The sequence below is a fragment of the Nycticebus coucang genome, chromosome 6, assembly GCF_027406575.1.
Source record: "Nycticebus coucang isolate mNycCou1 chromosome 6, mNycCou1.pri, whole genome shotgun sequence".
Lineage (NCBI taxonomy): Eukaryota > Metazoa > Chordata > Mammalia > Primates > Lorisidae > Nycticebus > Nycticebus coucang.
Genome location: NC_069785.1, coordinates 137,730,066 through 137,748,985, shown reverse-complemented (window position 1 = coordinate 137,748,985; position 18,920 = coordinate 137,730,066). Strand labels below are relative to the sequence as shown.

The 18,920-nt window shown below is 53.8% G+C and overlaps 1 protein-coding gene across 8 annotated transcripts in view; it reads left to right on the top strand.

The window, feature by feature from the left end:
• Positions 1 to 18,920, top strand: part of ST3GAL4 (ST3 beta-galactoside alpha-2,3-sialyltransferase 4) — a 51,071-nt gene that overhangs the window by 23,503 nt on the left and 8,648 nt on the right. Inside the window, exon 1 of one of the 8 annotated variants that reach the window (XM_053593186.1) lies at positions 1,682 to 1,697. The exons of 4 other annotated variants lie outside the window; for them this stretch is intronic. In XM_053593186.1, the coding sequence (XP_053449161.1) occupies positions 1,692 to 1,697 (6 nt within the window). In that variant the 5' untranslated portion in view covers positions 1,682 to 1,691. Of the gene's footprint in view, positions 1 to 1,681; positions 1,698 to 2,086; positions 2,105 to 4,539; positions 4,683 to 6,489; positions 6,505 to 18,920 lie in introns of those variants that run through there. 3 more of the 8 variants (XM_053593192.1, XM_053593188.1, XM_053593189.1) reach the window with 3 other exon arrangements.

The following is an 18,920-nucleotide window of genomic DNA, read 5'->3' as shown; positions in this document are numbered from 1 at the left end:
TTGTACGTTCCTGTGGTAGTTGATCTCACTGTGGTAAATGCCAGTGCTAAAACTTTTAATCCAGTTGACTCTGTTAGTTTAATGATAGTTTTTGGGGTTGTTTTTTTTGTTTGTTTGTTTGTTTTTTACTGGGGCCGGATTTAAACCCATCACCTCCAGTATATGGGGCCGGCACCCTACTCCTTTGAGCCACAGCCGCCGCCCTTGTTCAATGTTAGTTTTAAGATGCTATTTCCAGAAGACTGATGATAAGGGCAATGGTAGCATCATTGGGTTTATAATATCGTATTTAATTATTTGATAACTTGTCAAGTGGAGTGAGTTCCTCTGTTCCTGGAGATGTCATGGGCTGGAAGCCAGAATCTGACCTTCCTGGAGACTGAGGACAGATGCTGCTTCCAGGGCCTCTGACCTGTACCCTCCACCCTCCTCTCTCCAGAGCTCTGGCTATTTCCCCAGGAGGCACCTGTGAGGATGGAGGGAGTTGGGCAGAGCACAAGATTGCTGTTCACAGCTCTTCCAAGTGTCACACAGCAGCCTGCTGTGCTATGCGGATGCGTGTTTGTGTGTGTACATGTGGCCTGGAAGTGTGCAGGTGAGCGTGTGAGCGAGTGCATGCCTACATGTCATGTGTGGACAAGAGGGCAGGTGCACGTGCAGGTCCACACCTCCCACCCGGGGTCTCACACTGTGCTTCCCTCTGTCTGGCCAGAGCTCACCTCGGTGGTATTTGTGCCCCTGGCTTTGCACAGGGGCTTCGTTCCTCCTTAGGGGCCAGCCGGTGCCCTGCTGTGATCACACACATGCTGGCTGGTCCCTGGCCACCCATTCAGTTGTCTGGGGACCCTGAGGCTAGAGTGTGTCCCCTGTCCCTCAAAATGGAGGCCCGTGGGGCTCTCGGCTCAGAGTCTCACCCTTGCCAAGGCAGAGGCAGAGGCAATAGGGAACAGCTGTGTTGGCCGATTCCAGCTCTGTATGGATTTGGTTTGACAACAAAGCTCCCTCTGTGTGTTCTCAAGCCTCTTATATAACCAGGGGAGAAGAGGAGGAGGAGGTGAAGAAGGGGACCAGGAGACACCTGGATGAGAGGGCTGGGAAGGGGACAGGGCCAGGAGGAGAAGGGGGGAGGATGGAGGCCATTGCGGGGAAGAGCGTGGGGAAGGTGTGGACACCAGGGTGGCACTTGGTCCTGGTGGGGTGGAAAGGGGCTCTCCAGGTGCCCTGGCTGGGCCTGTTGGTGCTCTGACCTCTGACAGGGAAGGGCTGTGAGACTGGTCTGGGTAGGGGGCCAGGCCAGAGAGGCTAGTCCTTGGCCCCACTGTCACTGCACAAATTCCATGAGAAAGGGAACCTTTCCCTCCCTGGCTTGGGCTCCTGTTTCCCCATCTCAGGTCCCAGTCCTGGTTCCAGAGCCCCTCTGACCACCACCCCTCTCTAGTGCTCAGGAGGGCAACCAATGTGGCCTATGCTGTGCCCAGCCAGGTGGCCCCAGGACCCCTCCCATCTCCCTGGGCCAGCTCCCTCCAGGGCACCCGGCTGCCAGCCCTGACTCAGCCCGTCTGGACCCTGAGGCCCTGCACCCTGTGCTTCCCCCTCATCACTGTCCCTGACCGCGCCGCTGTCCACCTGGAGTAATAGCAAATGTCTTTGCGGAGAAGCCTGACTGATGGCCCAGCAAGGCCAGGCAAGGGATGAAGGTGACCATATGCTGGGGTTGGACCCCTTCAGTTCCTCCCAGGCAGGAAGAACAGTTTCTGGGAAGAGGCCAACACAGTGTTGGGGCCTGTACATCTTGGCCCTTATCCTAGGGGGCTGGTCATCTTCAGATGGGGCCAGTGCACCCGTGGGGACTTGCTCTCCAGGGCTTTCTTTGGGTCTGCCCACCTCTGTGCCTCAGTTTCTCCAAGTCTTCTCTGGCACCAGGCTTCCTTGGGAAGAGCTCCTGGATGAGGAATGGCCCTCGGGTGCTTGTTTCAGGCTGCACTGGACGGAGAGGCCTTGCCCTCCGAACGAGAGAACAAGAAAAGTTCCTAAGAGGGTAGGGGAGGAGGAGAGGCTGACCAAGGCCTCAGAGGATCCAGGATATGGGCTCGGGGCCTCCCAGGTAACAGAACAAGAGTTGTGGCACGTGGGGTGACTGCTGGCATGGCCCTCTGTGGATGCAGGCTGCCTCTGTAGGACCTGGGCGGGCTGCTTTGTGGGGACGTGGGTGTAGGGACAGCCCAGACCTGCTGGGCCAGCCCCAGGCTCTGGAGTGCTCATCCTAGGCCCTAGGCCCTGAGTGACCCAAGTGTTTCCTGCCCATCACCTGGCCCACGTGTGGGTCTGGATGATCCTGAAATTACCAAAGGCTCTGGTTTGAGCCCGTAAGGATAATTGTGAAATTGTTGAATCTTCAGGGCTTGAGCTGAGATGGTGTGAGCAGGCTGGCAGGGCACCTGGGGCAGGACCTTGGAGGTTTTAGATTTGGGTGCTGTGTGGACCAAGAGGATAATCCCTGTGACCCAGACTAGGCACAGGTGTGGAGAAGCTGAGACAGGCCAGGAGGATGGTGAGTGTGGGTGTGGGGGCAGGGAGTTCCCTGCACTGGGTAGCAGCCTCAGACAGGTGCTTGGCCATGGCCACCGTCTGTCCCAGGACACTTCACAGCCCAGCTTCACACTCCAGAGTGGCTGTCGGTGTGGCAGGGCTCCTGCCCAGGGCATCTGTAGCCTGCTTCCCTTTGGTCTCCTGCAGCCCCTGCTTCTGCCCCTTAAGCCATTTGCCAAGTACCTGGGAGTGTGACAGCCTGTCGGGCGCCAGACTCTTCCTGGGAAATGAGCATGGCCTGTCAGGGGCGGGAGCCCAGGGCTTCCCCTTCCCCAACTTTTGGAGGTGAGGAGGCCCCCGAGGGCTGGCCTGGCCACTCCTGCTCCTCCAAGTCTCCAGGCTGCCTGGCTGATGGCTCCAGGGACCTGCAAGCTGACAAACAAACTCTGCAGGAGCCAGAGCTGAAGTGAGGCACCCAGTGGGCCGGAGGGGACACACAGCAGCTGCTCGGCCCTGCTCCCAGGCTGCCAGGAATGGGGGAAGAGAGTGCCCTGGCTGCGGGGGCCCCTCAGGCCCCAGAAGCTGTATGTGTGGCTGGGGGGAGGGAGGGGAGGGAGGTCTGAGGCCTGGGAGATCTGAAGGAGCGTGCGTGCGTGCGTGTGTGTGTGTGTGTGTGTGTGTGTGTGTGTGTGTGTGTAGGGGCCGGTGTGTCCCCGAGTCTGAGTAAGGACTGGTGTGTCTGTGTATGGAGCTGTGTGTGCAGTTAGAGAGATGGATGGGTCAGGATTTGTGTCACTGGGAGAGGAGAGCTGGCCTGGGGGGCTGCCTGTACCTCCTGGCTGTGAGGTATGGGGCTGTGGGTGCCCAGAGAAATTTGACTCCCATATTTCCCCTCCTGGGGGTGGGGGAAGCTCCAGACCAGAAGAGGCCCCAGGTCATCTCTGCTCACTTAAGCCCAGCCGGCCCCTGCCAGTTTCCTCCCCTCCCACTCTTGGTCCCTGAGGGCCCATGGCTCAGAGACGCAGGGTCTGGTCTTCGGAATGGCTTCCAATCACTGGAAGCTGCTCTCTGTCCCTGTCCTCATGGCTAACTTTCCTTTGAGGGGAGCCCACTGGCCATGGGGAAACTCCCTCATGAGCTCTTCCCTGCCACCTGTTTTCTTCTGGGGACAGGCCACTGCAGAGTGGAGGGCTCCATTCTCCTTCTAGAGAGTCCCACCCTCTGCCAGCCTTTCTCACTTCTCACACATGCAGTCCCTTCAGCCCTGCTGGGCCCCGGCTGACATCTGCAGTCCTCCTTTTTCCCCAGCTGCCAGCCAGTCCAGGTGTTAGGGAGCAGGAGGGACCCACACAGAGGTCCCTCCTGGACCAGGCAGGGAGAGAGGCTTCTGTGGCCCAGTGTCTGCTGCTCGTGGACACTCAGGCACAGAGAGCTCCATCCTGGCTCTCTGTGGAGACATGATGCCCCTCTGGGGGCCTCCCAGGACTGTGTCCCTGTACTATCCCTGCCTGGGGATGCAGGAGTCTCTGCCCTGGATAGGCCGTCCCCTCTGCAGAGGGACCATTGTTCTGGAAATAGGGGAGGACTCTGGTGAGGGTTACTACCTATGGAGGGGCAGCCTGGTGGTGCAGAAGGAACACCACCTGTAAAGAGCCGTGTCTCTGCTCAGGCCCTTTGGGGTGGTCAGGTGGGGGGCACTGCCTGGGAAAGAGAGTGGGAGAGGGAAAGAGTGGGAGAGGGAGTGGAGAGCACCTTCCTCAGCGGCCCCCTCCCTCAGTCCCCTCCATGTGCCTCCTCACCCCTGCAGTGAACCCTGGAGTCCTGGCCCAGTAGGTGCAGGTGCCTTCAGGGCAGGGCAGAGAGTGGTGGCAAGGTCCCTGTCTGACACCAGGGCACCTGCAGGGTTCCGTGGAGCAGAGGGACAGGACAAACTGGGCCGGTGGGGAGCTGAGTGTGGGTGCAGTGGTGCTGGGAGCAGTGGCTGAGGACTCCTCCCTTTGCTGAATGGAGAGGGGCTGCCACGTGCTTGGGGAGGGCAGAGCCGGGTGTCCCTGGCAGCTTCCAGGTGCTTGCCCTGTGCCCAGTCCACACTGAGGCTGTTGGAGCCGCATGACACCTACTACCAAGAGGTGCTACTACTACCTGTTTAAGAGGTGAGGAAACTGAGTGTCTGAGAGATTACATCCCCAATCAGGGTCTCTGCGGCAGTCTGGACCACCCAGGGACAGGTCATCCCACTCCTGGTGGCCCAGAGTGTAAGGTTAAAAGCAGTTCCCACTCAGAAATTTAAGTCTGTGTCGTGCACTCACACCGGTATGGTCTTGGGACCCTGAACTCCATCTCCTTCTACCCCTGGTCCATCATTTGCAGATTGGAATAAAGGGTGGTCGGGCTGCACGGAATGGTCCCAGTGAGGCTCCGGACTGTAGCTACAGAAGAGCCCAGTGCTGTGTGAGACAGGCACCCAGACGTGTCAGCGGTAGATCCTGCCGTGTCTCCTCCCACCCCCTGGGGTGACATCCTAGGTCCTCGGGATACCCAGGAATGCCCCCCACACCTGGGCCCCTTGGTCTCCCTGGTTCCGTCTGTGGCCCATCCTTACTATCTGCCGTCACGTCATAATTTCTGCTTCTTCTACCTGCCAAGCACAGGGTCTGGAACCTTCTGACTCTACCTACCGTCTCCTGGCCAGAGTCCTCTTCTGGGATGTCCTTGGTGCAAAATAGCAGGGGAGCTGTGGTGTCACTGCCTGCATCTCTCCCTATGTCAGTGACTTTGTAGCCTGTGTCGTAGTCACCTGCTCTCTGTCATTTGTGTCTTGTGTCTGTCCCACCAGTGGAGAAAGCACAGTATTGCCATCTTGGTCACTGCTCTTGCCGCCGACCCGCAGCCCCTGTGCCCCTCCCGCTGCTGTCCTGCCTGGCTTACTGTGTCCTGGGAGGCCCTGGGGTCCTTAGGCAGCCTTGGGATGGGTATTATTGCCGACCGAGGCGTCAGTGGGGCAGCCAGGGTGTCTTTCAGGCCTGTGCTGGGATCACGTGGGGTTTGTCCTCTGGGCAACCTCACTTGGTAGAGTGCTGGCCTGCTGCCGTAGGGTTAGGGAGTGGGTGCAACTCGACCAAAGGTGACAGGAGCCTGTCCTGCAGAAGGCACACCTGCTTATGACAAGTACATCCTTGTGACCACAGGGCAAATGACATTGAAAGGTGAATACCAATGGGCTGGCTCTGCCAGCTTCTGTAGGTGCTTGGGGCAAACTACTGTGCACACCCAAATCTTTGCAGTGAGCTCATTTTCTCTTGGGGAGCAGAGAAGGGAGCCAAGGGCTCACATGCTGGTGCTGTCATCTGTGCCGAGTGGCCTGTAAGTAGGTGCCTGGGCAGCGCACCAGCGCCTGTTTTTGGGCCACCAGTGGGGGCCTGGACCTCGTCCCCTCTCTCATGCTGGCCAGGCTGTGATAAGCAAGTGTGCATTCTGTGCACAGTGGCTCAGCCTGTGTGGTTTACTGTCCTCAGCGTGGGACCGAAGGAGGGATGAGAAGGGCAGTCCTGATAGAAGGACGGGGGATGCATGTTCTGGGTCTCAGGGCAGCTGCTTTCAGTTCTTCCATAACAGTGTGTAGACTGCTGTGATCTGGCAGGTGCAGCCGCCTCTCAGGACAGAGCTGTGTGTTTGTCCCCATTTATCCAACAGAAACGTGAGAGCTTGTGAGGTGACTGGTCCACACTAACCCTGATGATCCTTTATTCTTAGGTCTCATGTTTGAGACTACTGTATTTATATTCTTTTTGTTTTCTCATCTCTTTTTGTCAAGCTTTTCAGATGAAAATGTATCTGCTCACTAGTTTAAGAAGGTTAAATGGTACAGATGGGAATATGAGGAAAAGAAAGTCTCTCCTATATCAGACCTCTGTCCCCCGGGCTATCCTCTTGACTGGCAACCATATCATTTTTTTTTGCATCCTTCCAACATAGGTGTGTGTGCATGTAACTCTTTTGTTAAAGCACATTTGGGGATCTAGAAGTCACTGGTCTCTACCTACCTTTTGAATTGTGATGTTTCAGACATCACATGTAGCAGGCACAGGGCCTGTCCTCCTCCCATAGCCACAGTGTCTTATTGTCTGGGCGCTGATGCCTTGAAACAGGCATCTGTGCAGAGACTCCAAGTTGTTTCCATCCTCTGCTGTTACAAAGAGTGTGGGGTAAAGATATTGATAGATAGTCTCGTGCAAACATAGAAGACTTTTCTACAGAATAAACTTCTGGCCCAGGACTAGATCCCCAAAGGGGGCCTTGTTTTTTACTTCCCACGTATGTGAGAAGGGCCCATCTCGTCTCTCAGCGCCTCCCGGTTCCAGCTCTGGCCTTTTTTGTGACCTGTGGCCAGTGTTTAATTTAAACCCTGATCAGTGACAGTGTTTTAATCATGGTGGAAGTTTTAAATACAGAGGAGCATCTTTTCCTAAGTACCATTTATATTTCTTTATAGTAAAATGTTTATTCATGTCTTTAGCCTATTTTAAAATTTGATTCCTTTGTATTTTTCTTTGCCATTTGCATGAGCATATTATAGGGTATTGGAAAAAACCTGTATGTTACATACAAATGTTGCAAATATATTTCTTAGTTTTTCATTGTCCTTTTCATTGGCTCTCCCTGTCCCATCCTCCTCTTCTCTCTCTCTCATCGCCTCTCTTCAAATATGTTTTTAAAAAAGAGTTCTATCAACACAGTAGTGTTCTTAAGTACTGAGTACATGTGATGCATTTCTTAAGTAATTTACATTTTAAACTTACATTTTAAGCCTTTTTTTAATATAAAAATTGTTTCAACAACCAGTATGTTTTACTGGATAAAATTTTCACCCCAGATTTATGTAGATAACATGTCCAGCTTTTCTTCGTAGTTTCTGAATTTATAATTCTTCAAGATCTGTATTTTTTTTTGTTGTTTTCAATATAAAAGTATTTCAAAGGTTAAGAATTTATAAACGAAGCTCCATGGGATAATTAGCTAGATTTAATCAATGAGAACATTTTCATGTATCAGACTTTTTTTTTTGGTTTTTGGCCGGGGCTGGGTTTGAACCCGCCACCTCCGGCATATGGGACCGGCGCCCTACTCCTTGAGCCACAGGTGCTGCCACCATGTATCAGACTTTTTTCCCTTAAGACATAAACTACTGGAGGTATAGTAAAGACTTGCCTCCAGCACCTGTTCCATTCTCCTTCGTCTCCCTAGAATTTAACCTGGCTTCAAATCAAATATACCTCTAAATTTTATTTGTTATAGTCACAAGAACACAAACTGTAGTAGAAGCTCTGTAAGTTGACCACCCTAGGACTGTAACAGACTGGTCACTGTACAGAGGTGGTCACCATAAGGAATGAGGCCTACTGTGTTGATACAGACACGGGGTGCACGTCCGTCTGTGAAATGGGGTGACCTGAGGAGGTGGCGCTGGGTGCAGGGGCTGCTCCTGCCTTGTAGCACTTATGAGTAATGCTGCTGTGATCATGTCTGAGACCCTGACTTCAGTTCTTTTGAGAATATACCCAGATGTGGAATTGCTGGACCACATCATGTTTGTTGCTTTTCTCTCTGATTTGTGGGTTTTCCTCTTTATGGGAGCTCTGACGGTCACGTGTTTGTAGATCACGTGCATGCATTGTGTCTGACACATCCCAGCCCTCAGAGCTGCACTGTCTGTGCTTTGAAAGGCCTGCTCTCAAGAGGGCTTCTGCCAACGCTTGGAGCTCCTCTTGGGAAGGAAAGGAGAGCGAGAGAGGCAATGTGACTTCCCAATATGACCCCAATGTGGCTTCCTTCCTGTCCCCACCCCACCCTGCCCCACGTGTTCAGAGTGAACAAGTTCACCCCAGCAGTGAACCCTGGAGTCCTGGCCAGTAGGTGGATCTGCATTCAGGGCAGGGCCGATTCAGGGTAGCAGTGCCCCTCCATAACCCTGGGGCAGCTGCGGGCAGCAGAGGGGCTGGGCCCGGCAGCCAGGAGGGGAGTGTATAGTGATAGCAGTAAGAAGAGGGTCTGGGGACCCCTCCTTGTGCTGAGCTCGAGCAGATCTTGAATGGCGAGGGGCTGCTGCCGGAGCTTGGCCTGCACTGAGGCTGTGGAGTTTCTGTGCTGGGGTGTGCTGTGAGGCACAGGACACCTCTTGAGAACTTGCACTTGTCGCTCCCATTTTACAGGTGAAGAGTCTGAGGTTCTGAGAGAATAAGCACTTTGTTAAGGCCACTTGTCTGGTGGCTGTAGAGGTTGGATTGGACTTCAGGTCTCTCTGAGTCCATGCCCCCTCCACCGCCTTCAGGAGCCCAAAGGTGCTTTGAGTGTCCAGGTCCTTTGTCCTGAGGTTTTGTCCCAGGCTGGCCCTTGTTAGAAGTAAGGACGGTGGAGTTTTCTCTGTGTTGGGGTCTCCTCAAGCCGGTAGCTGTCCTGGGACCACATGGTTTGTTCACTGACGTTAGCAGCCGTCCAGCAACCATGGAGCTGGCAGTGGCTCGGACTAGCCGTTCCCACAGAACCATACTCCCCTAGTGATGAGAGTGTTCTGTGGACTCACTCAGGCATTTGGCAGAGGTGTGGGGGCACCTGCTGGCTCTACTAGCTCCTAGGTGCCCAGGTCTTTGTGGTGTAAGGGCCTGGCATGTTTTAACTGGATGAAACTCTTTGTTCATAGTCATTTTGTTTGTTTGCTCATTTGTTCAGACCTCTATTCATTTAGATATTTGTAGATTCCCTACCATGATTCATGCATTAATCTGGGGCTGGAGAGACAGTGAGATCAAACAGCGCTGCTTCCTTGAGTGTACAGTCATCGGTGCTGGCGCTGTGTGGTTTAACTGCCAGGGAGGAAGTAAAGCAGGTGAGGTGTCAAAGACCCACCACGTGGGAAAGAGGCAGCTGCTTGATTGGGTGGTCTGGGGCCGGTGGGGAGGAAGCTGTGGCCAGGAGGAGGGAGGCTGAGAGCAAGGCCTGGGTTCGGGTTCCAACCACTGATTCCAGATCTTTCAACATTTATAACTCAATCAACCCTGTTCTGAGAGATTCAAAGGTGAGGCTCAATGCCCGTAACCCTGCAGCTAGGGCACCAGCCACATACACCAGCACTGGTGGGTTCAAACCCTGCCCGGGCCTGCCAAACAATGACAACTACAACTACAAAAAATAGCCAGGCATTGTGGCAGGTGCCTGTAGTCCCAGCTACTTGGGAGGCTGAGGCAAGAGAATCGCTTAAGCCTAAGAGTTTGAGGTTGCTATGAGCTGTGACACTACAGTACTCTACTGAGGGTGACATAGTGACACCCTGTCTCAAAAAACAAAAAAAGATTCAAAGGTGAAACTGTTATCTTCTACCCCTGCCCCTGGCCAGCCTTCATTCTCCTGCAGGGGTGGTGCATATGGGCCTGCAAGCTAAAATTCTCACTTTTAAGGAGGCAAAGGTGTGTGGGAAATGCTTGCAAGGCCTCAGGGCCAGCAGGGCTGTCTCAGCCCAAAGGACAGCAGTGCCGAGGACAGGATGCACAGTCTCCATTTGATCAGGTGGACTGGAGGAGACTGTCACAATGGTTCCTTTCACCCATATTGCCCAGTGCAGCTCTGGATTCCACATGGACGGACGTGAAGTCCTGCTGGTGTTCACTAAGCTCCCGTGTGCCTCACCTGTGTTACCTGGGGACCACCTCCACAAAACTCTGTGGTAGGGACTCCACCCCCATTTTACAGATTAGGAGTCTGAAGCTTAGGGATGCTAAGTGGTTTCCCCAAAGTCATACACCTTAAAAATGGCCAAGGCAGGGCTCGGTCCCAGTTGCCCATTCCCAGGGCACATCTCTTGGCCAGAGGAGAAGAGAAAGCTCTTCCCAAACACAGCACCCATGGATTGGCTCTGGCAAGGTATGAGGGTCAGAGTGAAGCTGGAGCCCTGTAGGCACCAGGGCCTGATGCCAGGGTCAGAAAAAACTTGGGTATGGGCAGAGCAGAGGCTAACCTGCTGGTCTGGGGGCCAATGTCATCTTGAACTGTGTTTCTGCACCAGGGTCCTGGTGGCCCAGGGGAAAGTGGGGTGTCCTCGACTTGGATGTACCTTTGTTGTGAATAAGAATAGCTAGGGCCCTCCCCAGATGTCTCAGACCACCAATTTAGCCTTTCTGAAATACGGCCTCATGGCCTCAGGCCATGAAGCTGCGCTTTCTGCAGGCGGCAGGGCCCACTGCTGCCTTGAGTCATGGGGAAGGCCACGCCTACCTGGGGAATAGAATGGTAGCCACAGGTGAAGCCACACGTGGAACTTTAAATTAATTTTTAAATTTAGCAAATTTTTAAAAAGTAGAAATAAAGAGGTGAAATTCATTTTAATATTTTAACCCAATATCTCCAAAATACCATCATTACTGTGTGTGATGAGTATACAATAATTAACATGATGTTTTTTTTGAGACAGAGTCTCACTCTGTCACCCTGGATAGGGGCAGCCTGAGGGTGAGGAACACAGAGCTTTCTCCTGCTGCAGGGGGAAGCCTGTCCCGTGGTGTCACAGCTCACAGCAACCTCAGACTCTTGGGCTCAAGCAATCCACTTGCCTCAGCCTCCTGAGTAGCTAGGACTACAGGTCTGCCACAACACTTAGCTAATTAAAAAAAATTTTTTTTTTTTTAGTAGAGATGGGATCTCACTCTTGCTCAGGCTGGTCTCGAACTCCTGATATCAAGCAATTCACCTGCCTCAGCCTCCTAGAGTGCTAGGATTATAGGTGTGAGCCACCTCACCCAGCCAATAAACATGACATTTAATTCTTTTCTTTTGTTCTAAATCCTTGAAATCCAGTGTATGTTTTTCAGTTATATAGCATGTATCAGGGTGGACTGGCCACACTGCAAGTATTTAGCAACCTGGGTCCCTGAGGCTGCTATGGGGACAGGCAGGGCTGGGACAGTCCACCATCATCAGAGGAGGGGGCTGGCTGAGCTGGGGGGAGCCAGGTTATACCCCCAGACTACAGCGCCTCTAGCTTCAGATCCTAGGGATGAGAACCCTGCTTCTCATGGGGAGAGGGACAGGAGGGAGATCCCTGCCCAGGACCCTGAGTCAGGCCCATTCATGCATTGCTGGGACCCCAGGGCAGGTCCACCCAGGCTCCAGATTTCTCCTCCATTTGCCAGGGCCTAGGCGGGTCCTCAGCTCCCATCTCCACACCCCCGTCTCCACACTCTGGCTGCAGCTTTCTCACCCTGAGAATGGAATTGAAAGCATCTGCCCCTCCCAGGCAGACACCAGAGTATGATTTTCAAGTGGCTCCCTGGGGTGTCTTGTGACTGGCAGCTGATAAATGGGTGATACAGTGTTTCTGTCCAGGAGTCTGCAGTGCTGGGCTGCAGGGCCAGCTGGGGGCAGCCCGAGGGTGAGGAACAGAGAGCTTTCTCCTGCTGCAGGGAGAAGCCTGTCTGGCTCCTTCTGTGAGTCTGGATGGCCTGCGAGCTGCTCCCATCCTCCCACCTGTGGCCTGGGGCCGTTGTCTGGTCCATTCCTCTGTTGTCTGCTGACTCTAGTGAGCCTCCCACTGGCAGGCACACTGTGAGGGCAGTGTTCGAGGATGGGGTGAGGCCACAATGTCCCGCCAGGGGCTGTGCCAGAGAGGTGGGAGGGGATCAGACCCATCGCTGCTGCCTCTGCCACTCTGGTCCCACCTGCGTGTGGCGGTGCCATCCCCATGTGCAGATGCGTTTATGAGCTCAGCACATGTGCACTGGGAGCCGACTGTGTGCCAGGCACTGTTCTGGACGCTGGTGATGCAGCCGCAAGCAGAACAGCAGGCAGCTCTTTGCAAGCAGGGGACAGACCCACAGCGCTGGGTGTGTGGGGTTGTTCTGGGAAGTGAGCAGGTGAGCACAGAGCTGGATGAATAGACACCGTGGCCGTGTCCGGGGCAAAGCAGTCCAGATACGAGAGCAGGGAGTGCAAGGCCTAGAGGGGTGTGCCAGCCAGCCTCATAATGACTGGGGTCCTGGTGCGGGTAGTACAGGATCAGAGGAAATGAGTCAGGAATGGGCAGGAGGCGCTGGCCAATAGACCATGCAGACCCCTGGGCTCTCCCTTTAAGTGTGATGAGGGTCCTGTGGCAGGGTTTTGAGATGACCAGTCCATCCTGGGGTACGGCAGTGAGTGGACCACGTGTGGCCAGGGAGTGAAGGAAGGTGGATACTGCCAGGGAGAGCTCTGTGGCCTGCACGTTCATGCGCCTTGCCTAGAGGCTGTGTCCCTTACATTAAACTCAAGAGTCCAGCTGTGTCTCCCCTGGACAGTGGGGGCTGGCTGACCCACTGAGGCTCACGCCCTGGCAGGTGGTGTCACACATGGAAGCAGGTGCGCACAGCCTGTGCTGAGGTGGAATGGTGGCCAGAGGATCTCGGGGCCGGGAGGGGTTTCAGTCTGTGCCAGGGTGTGGCGAGGCCGCAGGAAAGCCCAGCAACTTGGTGGTCTGTGTGCATGTGGAGGGTGTCGGTCATGCTCTGAACCCGGCTACATGCCTGCCGCACACCAGGCCCCCACACCCCAGAGCCTCCAGAGGAACATGGGCTGTGGGGGCCATGTCTCCCTGGGAAGCCTGCTGACAGGGGTCTTTATTGCTGTCTGAGCCTTTGAAGGACTTTGATATGCTGGAGGCTCCACTCTCTCCCTGGGATCTTACGTTTAGGCGCCAACTCTTCCTTAGGCAGTGGTCCTAAAGGCAGTGGGGTTAGGTTAATAGTGAGGTTTCCAGCAAAGCTACCAGATGTCCAGTCCTAGCTGGACCCCCTCACTAGCCAAATAGCCTGGGCCTGTTAGAGATCCTTTTTGAGCCCCAGTTCCCTGTTTTGCCTGTGAGTTTTTGATTCACTAAGCAGAGATAATACTTGGACAGTGCTAAGTATATAAGCATACTGGCCCTCAACGTTTGGTATCTTCTCAAGACATTTTTTTGTCACTACTGGGGACAGTGGGGGTACCACTGGCATCTCAGGACAGTCCCCCCCAGCAGTGAGCCATGTGTCCCCCATATCAGTGGTGCAGGGGCTGAGAGAGCCTAGTCTCGCATGTGGTAAATGCCCAGTACATTTCCCTTGTTAATAAGAAGGGTAATACCTGTTTGTTCTCATGTTACTACTTGTTTGTCAGATATTTATCAAACATCGTCTATATTGTAGACACAATAACAGAATCAGGAGCTATAAAGAGGTTCCTGACCACAGAGGTTATAGTCTCTTGGGCGGATGTGAAAGGAAATAATTACATCATGTGAAATTACACCACGTGACAAAGCATCTTCTATCATCCAGTTACTTTGCAAGATTCTGAAAAAGTTTCCAATTTCAGGGGTGACGGCATGATTGGCAAGGCATGAAAACCAGTGATTATATACACTATAAGGTATATAACCTCTGTAAGGTGACCACTCAAAGGACTGCAAGAACCTGGTCACCAAACAGGTGGTCAGCATAAGGAATGAGGTCCACCGTACTGTGATGTACATGTGGTGCATGTCTAGCCTATGAAAATTCGGTCAACTTCAGGAGATGGTCAATGTAGGGATGTGGCCAACTATGGAGGTTCTGCTGTAATATAAAATTATTTATTAGTTGCTGAAATCAAATCACAATCAACCTTTTCTGGGAACAAAATCATTAGGCGTTTAGAAATATTGTTAGACTTCACAGAGAAGAAGCCATCTGTGCTGGGTGTAGCAGGAAAGGTCTGTGCAGGCGAACAGGGTGGGTCTCAGTTCTTTGGTGCTGCTGTGACAGAACACGGCAGACCGGGTGATTTATAATGGACAAAACCTGTTTGCCTCACAGCGCTGCAGGCTGAGAAGGCCATGACCGAAGGCCACACCTGGTCGGGGGCTTCTTGCTGTGTTGCCTCGCAGGGAAAGTAGAAGGCAAGAGGGGTGAACCCTCCTCTTATGAGGAATCTACTCCCATGACAGTATGGACGTGGAGGATCACGTTTCCAGCACATGAACTTTGGGGAACACATTCTTTCCCAGTCGCCAAAAGTCATGTCCTTCTCATAGGCAGAATACATTCTCTCTGAGAGAAAGACTAGTCGTGGGATTAGAGCCCTCACCCCCAAAACACCTCTTAGGCAGCACCTTGCAGCCTGGCTGCTCTGAGGATCCATTTTTGGGGGGACACACAGGACCACAGCCAGCCTCCCAGTACAGGAGAGCCTAGGCAGAGTGGATGTGAGGCTTCAGGCTGGGCAGGACAGGCGGCCCTGGGCCTGGCAGGAGAGGGAGGGTCTGCAGGCTGTGGCCGGGGCCGGAGGGCCCTGGTTGTCTGTGCACAGCATTGGCTTTTTGTGGGAGGAGCAGGAAGCAGCCACATCCCTTCTGAGGTCCAGTGCTGGTGGCTTCAGAGAAGGGGCTTGAGTGAGGAGAACTATTGAGAAGCCCCACTTTGTCTGTGTAGAACCAGTGCGTGGCCCCAGAGGGAACGTTGAGGGCCGCACTTGGGATATTTCCCAGGGTCCAGGCTACATGGCCATTACACTGGGGCTGAGTTTCCTCCGGTATCGCCTCCCCACCGCATCCTGCGATGCCAGGCATGTGGTAAGCAGCTCAGCACACATTTGCTGGGTTGATGAGTGTGTGATGCTAGAACTGACCATACCAGCTGGGGGGCATGTGAAGGAAGGGCGGGTGTGGGAAGGCTGCAGTGATAATGATTGGGGGTTGGGCAAGTGAAGAGAGGTGAGTCCAGCTTTGGACATGTTGTTTCACTTGAAGAATTTAAGATCATCCAGGTAAAAAAACCTAGAAATATTAGGATGGACTCTAGAAGAGAAAGTAGGGCTGAAAATAGCTTGAATCATCTGTGTATGAATAGTAGTTAAACCTCTGAGAGTGAATGAATTGTCCTGTGAAAATGTGTGGCTGGGGCTTTTGGGGAGCAGGTCCCGGGACAGATGTTTGGAGCATGCCTGCAATTCTGCAATGTGGGCAGAGGCAGCACATCCCACTCAGAGACTGTCCCAAGGCAGGGGGAAACCCAGGAGGAGTCTCACCCCAGACCCGAGCAGGTGGCAGGACCAATGCATTCAAAGCTTCAGGGTATGGCGAACATTGAACATAGACCTTTCTGGGGTTTGGCAATTAGGAGACCACTGGAGGCCTCAGCCTGAGATGGGGGGAGGGAGTTCTGCGGGGTGCAGGGGAGAGAGGGAGGTGAAGACCAGGCACAGAGGAAGAAGTTTGACCTCTGGAGGGAAATGCAGGGGTGGCTTGCAGAGAGGCAGAGGTGAGGCAGGTTTGTTACTCTTTTAGGGAGAGGGAGATTTGAGATCAAAGAGAACAGAGAAGGAAGGAGAGATGGACGACAGGAGGCAGAGGAGGGTCATTGCTTGGGAACGATTCTGGGGCAGCAAGGGCAGGGACCCAGCATCCCCTTGGAGGGATTTAATAGGCAAGCCCAGAGTTGGCGCGCAACGGGCAGGCAGGAAGCTCCAGTTTTCCCTAGAGAGTGAATGAATGCTTAAGATACAGAATAGTAAGGAAACCCCGGGCTTCTGCCCTGCTGGTCTCCTCAGGCCCCTTCTCTGGAACCTTAAGCCGTATCTCTTTGATACGTCCAGGGGCTCTGAGGGGCTTGGCAGCAGAGTCTGTCTGGAGGAGTTTCTAGTTCTGAACCTCCTGGTTCAGCAGGTGCCCACTGAGTTCTTTCTGCATATCAGGCTGTGAGTGCCGGCCCAGCATGAGGCATGGTTCCTGACCCCACAGGGTCATGCTTCTGCCTGTGGCCCCAGTTTTGCCCTTCGGTGAGTTTTGTGGTGTAGAGCACTAGCTCACTAGTTCAACCTGGACAGCTTGGTTCTTGGACAGAGCACCAAATGGGCAGATAGTCCTCCTGCTCGGGGTCAGCTCTGCCCAGCAGGTTGAATGAACTAATCTTCTTGGCCGGTTATAGGCAGAGGCTGGTGCTCCTCGGACACAAATGGATCAGATGCTGCTTTTCTTCCCAGATACCCTATTGTGGCGATTCTCATGCCCCTTGATCCCCAGGAACTCCATCAGCAATGTGGGAGAGAGAGTGCTGGAGCAGGTGCCAAGTTGACCCCAGGCCACAGCCAACCCAGGAGCCCTGGAATGCTAGGGCCTCTGAGCAATCCTGTGGCCCCCTTGGGGGAGGGGTGGGCTTGTTCAATCCCTGACTGGGTCTGTTAGAACAAGTCCTCCCAGGACTAGCCAGTCTGCTTGGCACAGCACCCACGCATTTGGGAATAGAGGCAAGATAATGCAGAAGAGGTCACAGAAGGGTCAGTTGTCCTGTTGCTCAGGACTGGTTAGCGCAGCTCACCTCTTGATGCCAAAGGTCTTTTCCCTGGAGGTCGGGTCAGGCCTGGACAGCAGCTCAGTATTTGCCCTGCAGTTTCTGTGGAACAGGCTCTGTCGTCTCCATCTTGCTACATGTTAGAATCAGAGGAGGTGGGTTTTTGATTTGTTTTGCTTTTTACTACTAATGCCTGGGCCCTGTCCCTAACCAGTTAAGTAAAACCCTGGGCGAGCGGGCCACACACATCTGTACACAATGTTTGTAAAGTCCTCAGGTCACTCGCTGCCTTGTGCAGCCTGTGGCCTGCTGATAGAAAGGGGTGGAGGGGTGTCTGCTCCTGGAAGATGGAGGGTGAGGGCAGGGTGGGTCTGGCATAGTTTGTGGAGTCCTGAGTGTTAGAGCTGGAAAGATCTTAGTTCAGAGATTTGCAACTCATAGTGTGGCCCCAGTGCTCAGCTGAGTCAGGCTGAGTCAGGATATCTATGTCAGAGTTTGAGGAGCTGCGCCCATGTTAGAGTCCCCTGGGGTGCTGAGGTGGGGCACCCAGCCACTTGTGTCTTAAAAAATGTTTTTTAAGTATCCTGGGCAATCTCCCTGCTCAGCCTGACCTGTGCTGTGACCCGTGCTCTCAGACTAGACTAGTACATAGGAACAGCCTGGGGACCATGTGTAGATTCTGAGTTTATGGGTCTGGAGGAGGCCTAAGATCCTGCCCTCCTACTGAGGCCCCTGTGATACGCCTGCTGCTCACTGATATGTTTTGGGCAGCAGGAGCTATTGACAGCAGAGGAAGGTCAGAGAGGGGGTATGGCCCAGCACAACACTTCTGCACTTTCCGATCTTCCTGTGCACCCAGCAACAGGCTGGATGCTGGCGCTAGAGTGATGGGCAGGACAGACCTATTCCAGTCCTCACAGAGCATCTGTCCTACGTGGGGAGACAGACAGAAAGCTGACAAATAGGCAACGAAGCTGGTCACAGTTGGAGAACGCTGTGAAGGGGAAGGAGGCTGCACAGCAGGGAGGGACTTGGAGGCTGTGAGGGTCAGGGAAGGCCTGCACTTCCAGAACAGCTGTCAAGGAGGTTACTAGAGCAAGGACTTTAACTGGAAACTCCTGACTATAAACCCACAGCCTTCCCTTACTGGGTAGGGCCATTCTGTTCCCTCTGGGATGTGGGGGCAGGTTGTACTGGCCCTGGTGAGGTCTGACTCTGGCCCTGGCCTGGCCCATCCCTCCCAACTTAGGAATCTCATTCTTTGCTGATTGTGGGCTCAGGCTGGATCATGGGGATGCCCCGCTGGGGACAGTGGTCAGAACCAGTGATCCACAATTCGTAACACAGACTAGGCCTTCACAAAGATGCTGTCCCCTACCCCTGAGAAGTAGCTGAAGGCTTTTCATTTATTCCCAGAGAGCATAAGCCTCAGGGCTTCCCCCACTTCCCTGATCAAATAAGTGATCTGGGCTGCTTGGGAACAAGCTTGTTGCAGGCCCCACCTGGGTTAACCAAGGTGGCTCCCAGAGGCAATCCCAGGTGATACTCCTGGTCTGGGTCCTTAGGGAAATATGGTGTGGGTGTGAGAAACTGGCCCTGGGCATCTTCTGCCTTTTCCTGTGGCCATGGAGGCTGCAGGACTCAGCAGGTGGCCTGACCCCTGTGAACACAGCAGCCTATTCCTCTCATCTTGTGGTCTCTAACCTTCCCAGCAACCCATGTCCCATTCAGCAGCCTTCACTGAGTTACCCCTGGTGTGATGAGGCTGGACTGTGGTCTACATTTGGCCAGGGTCAGGAAGGGCTGGGGGGTGTATCAGCCTATTGCATAGTCCATCCCCCTCCATTTCTGGCCTCAGCAGGCCTGTCTGGGGGAGTTGTAGGAGGTTGATAATGGAGAGGTGGACGGTGGCCAGACCAAGCAAGGTGCCTAGGAAGGTATGGAATCTGTAAGCTTTGGTTGGGTAAAGGATGACTCAAGCTGTTATACAGTTAGCTTAATTTTCATATCCTCAGTGGGTGGAGGTAGCTGTCTGCTCCCTGGAGATGGCCCTTCCTAGGTCAAGATGTA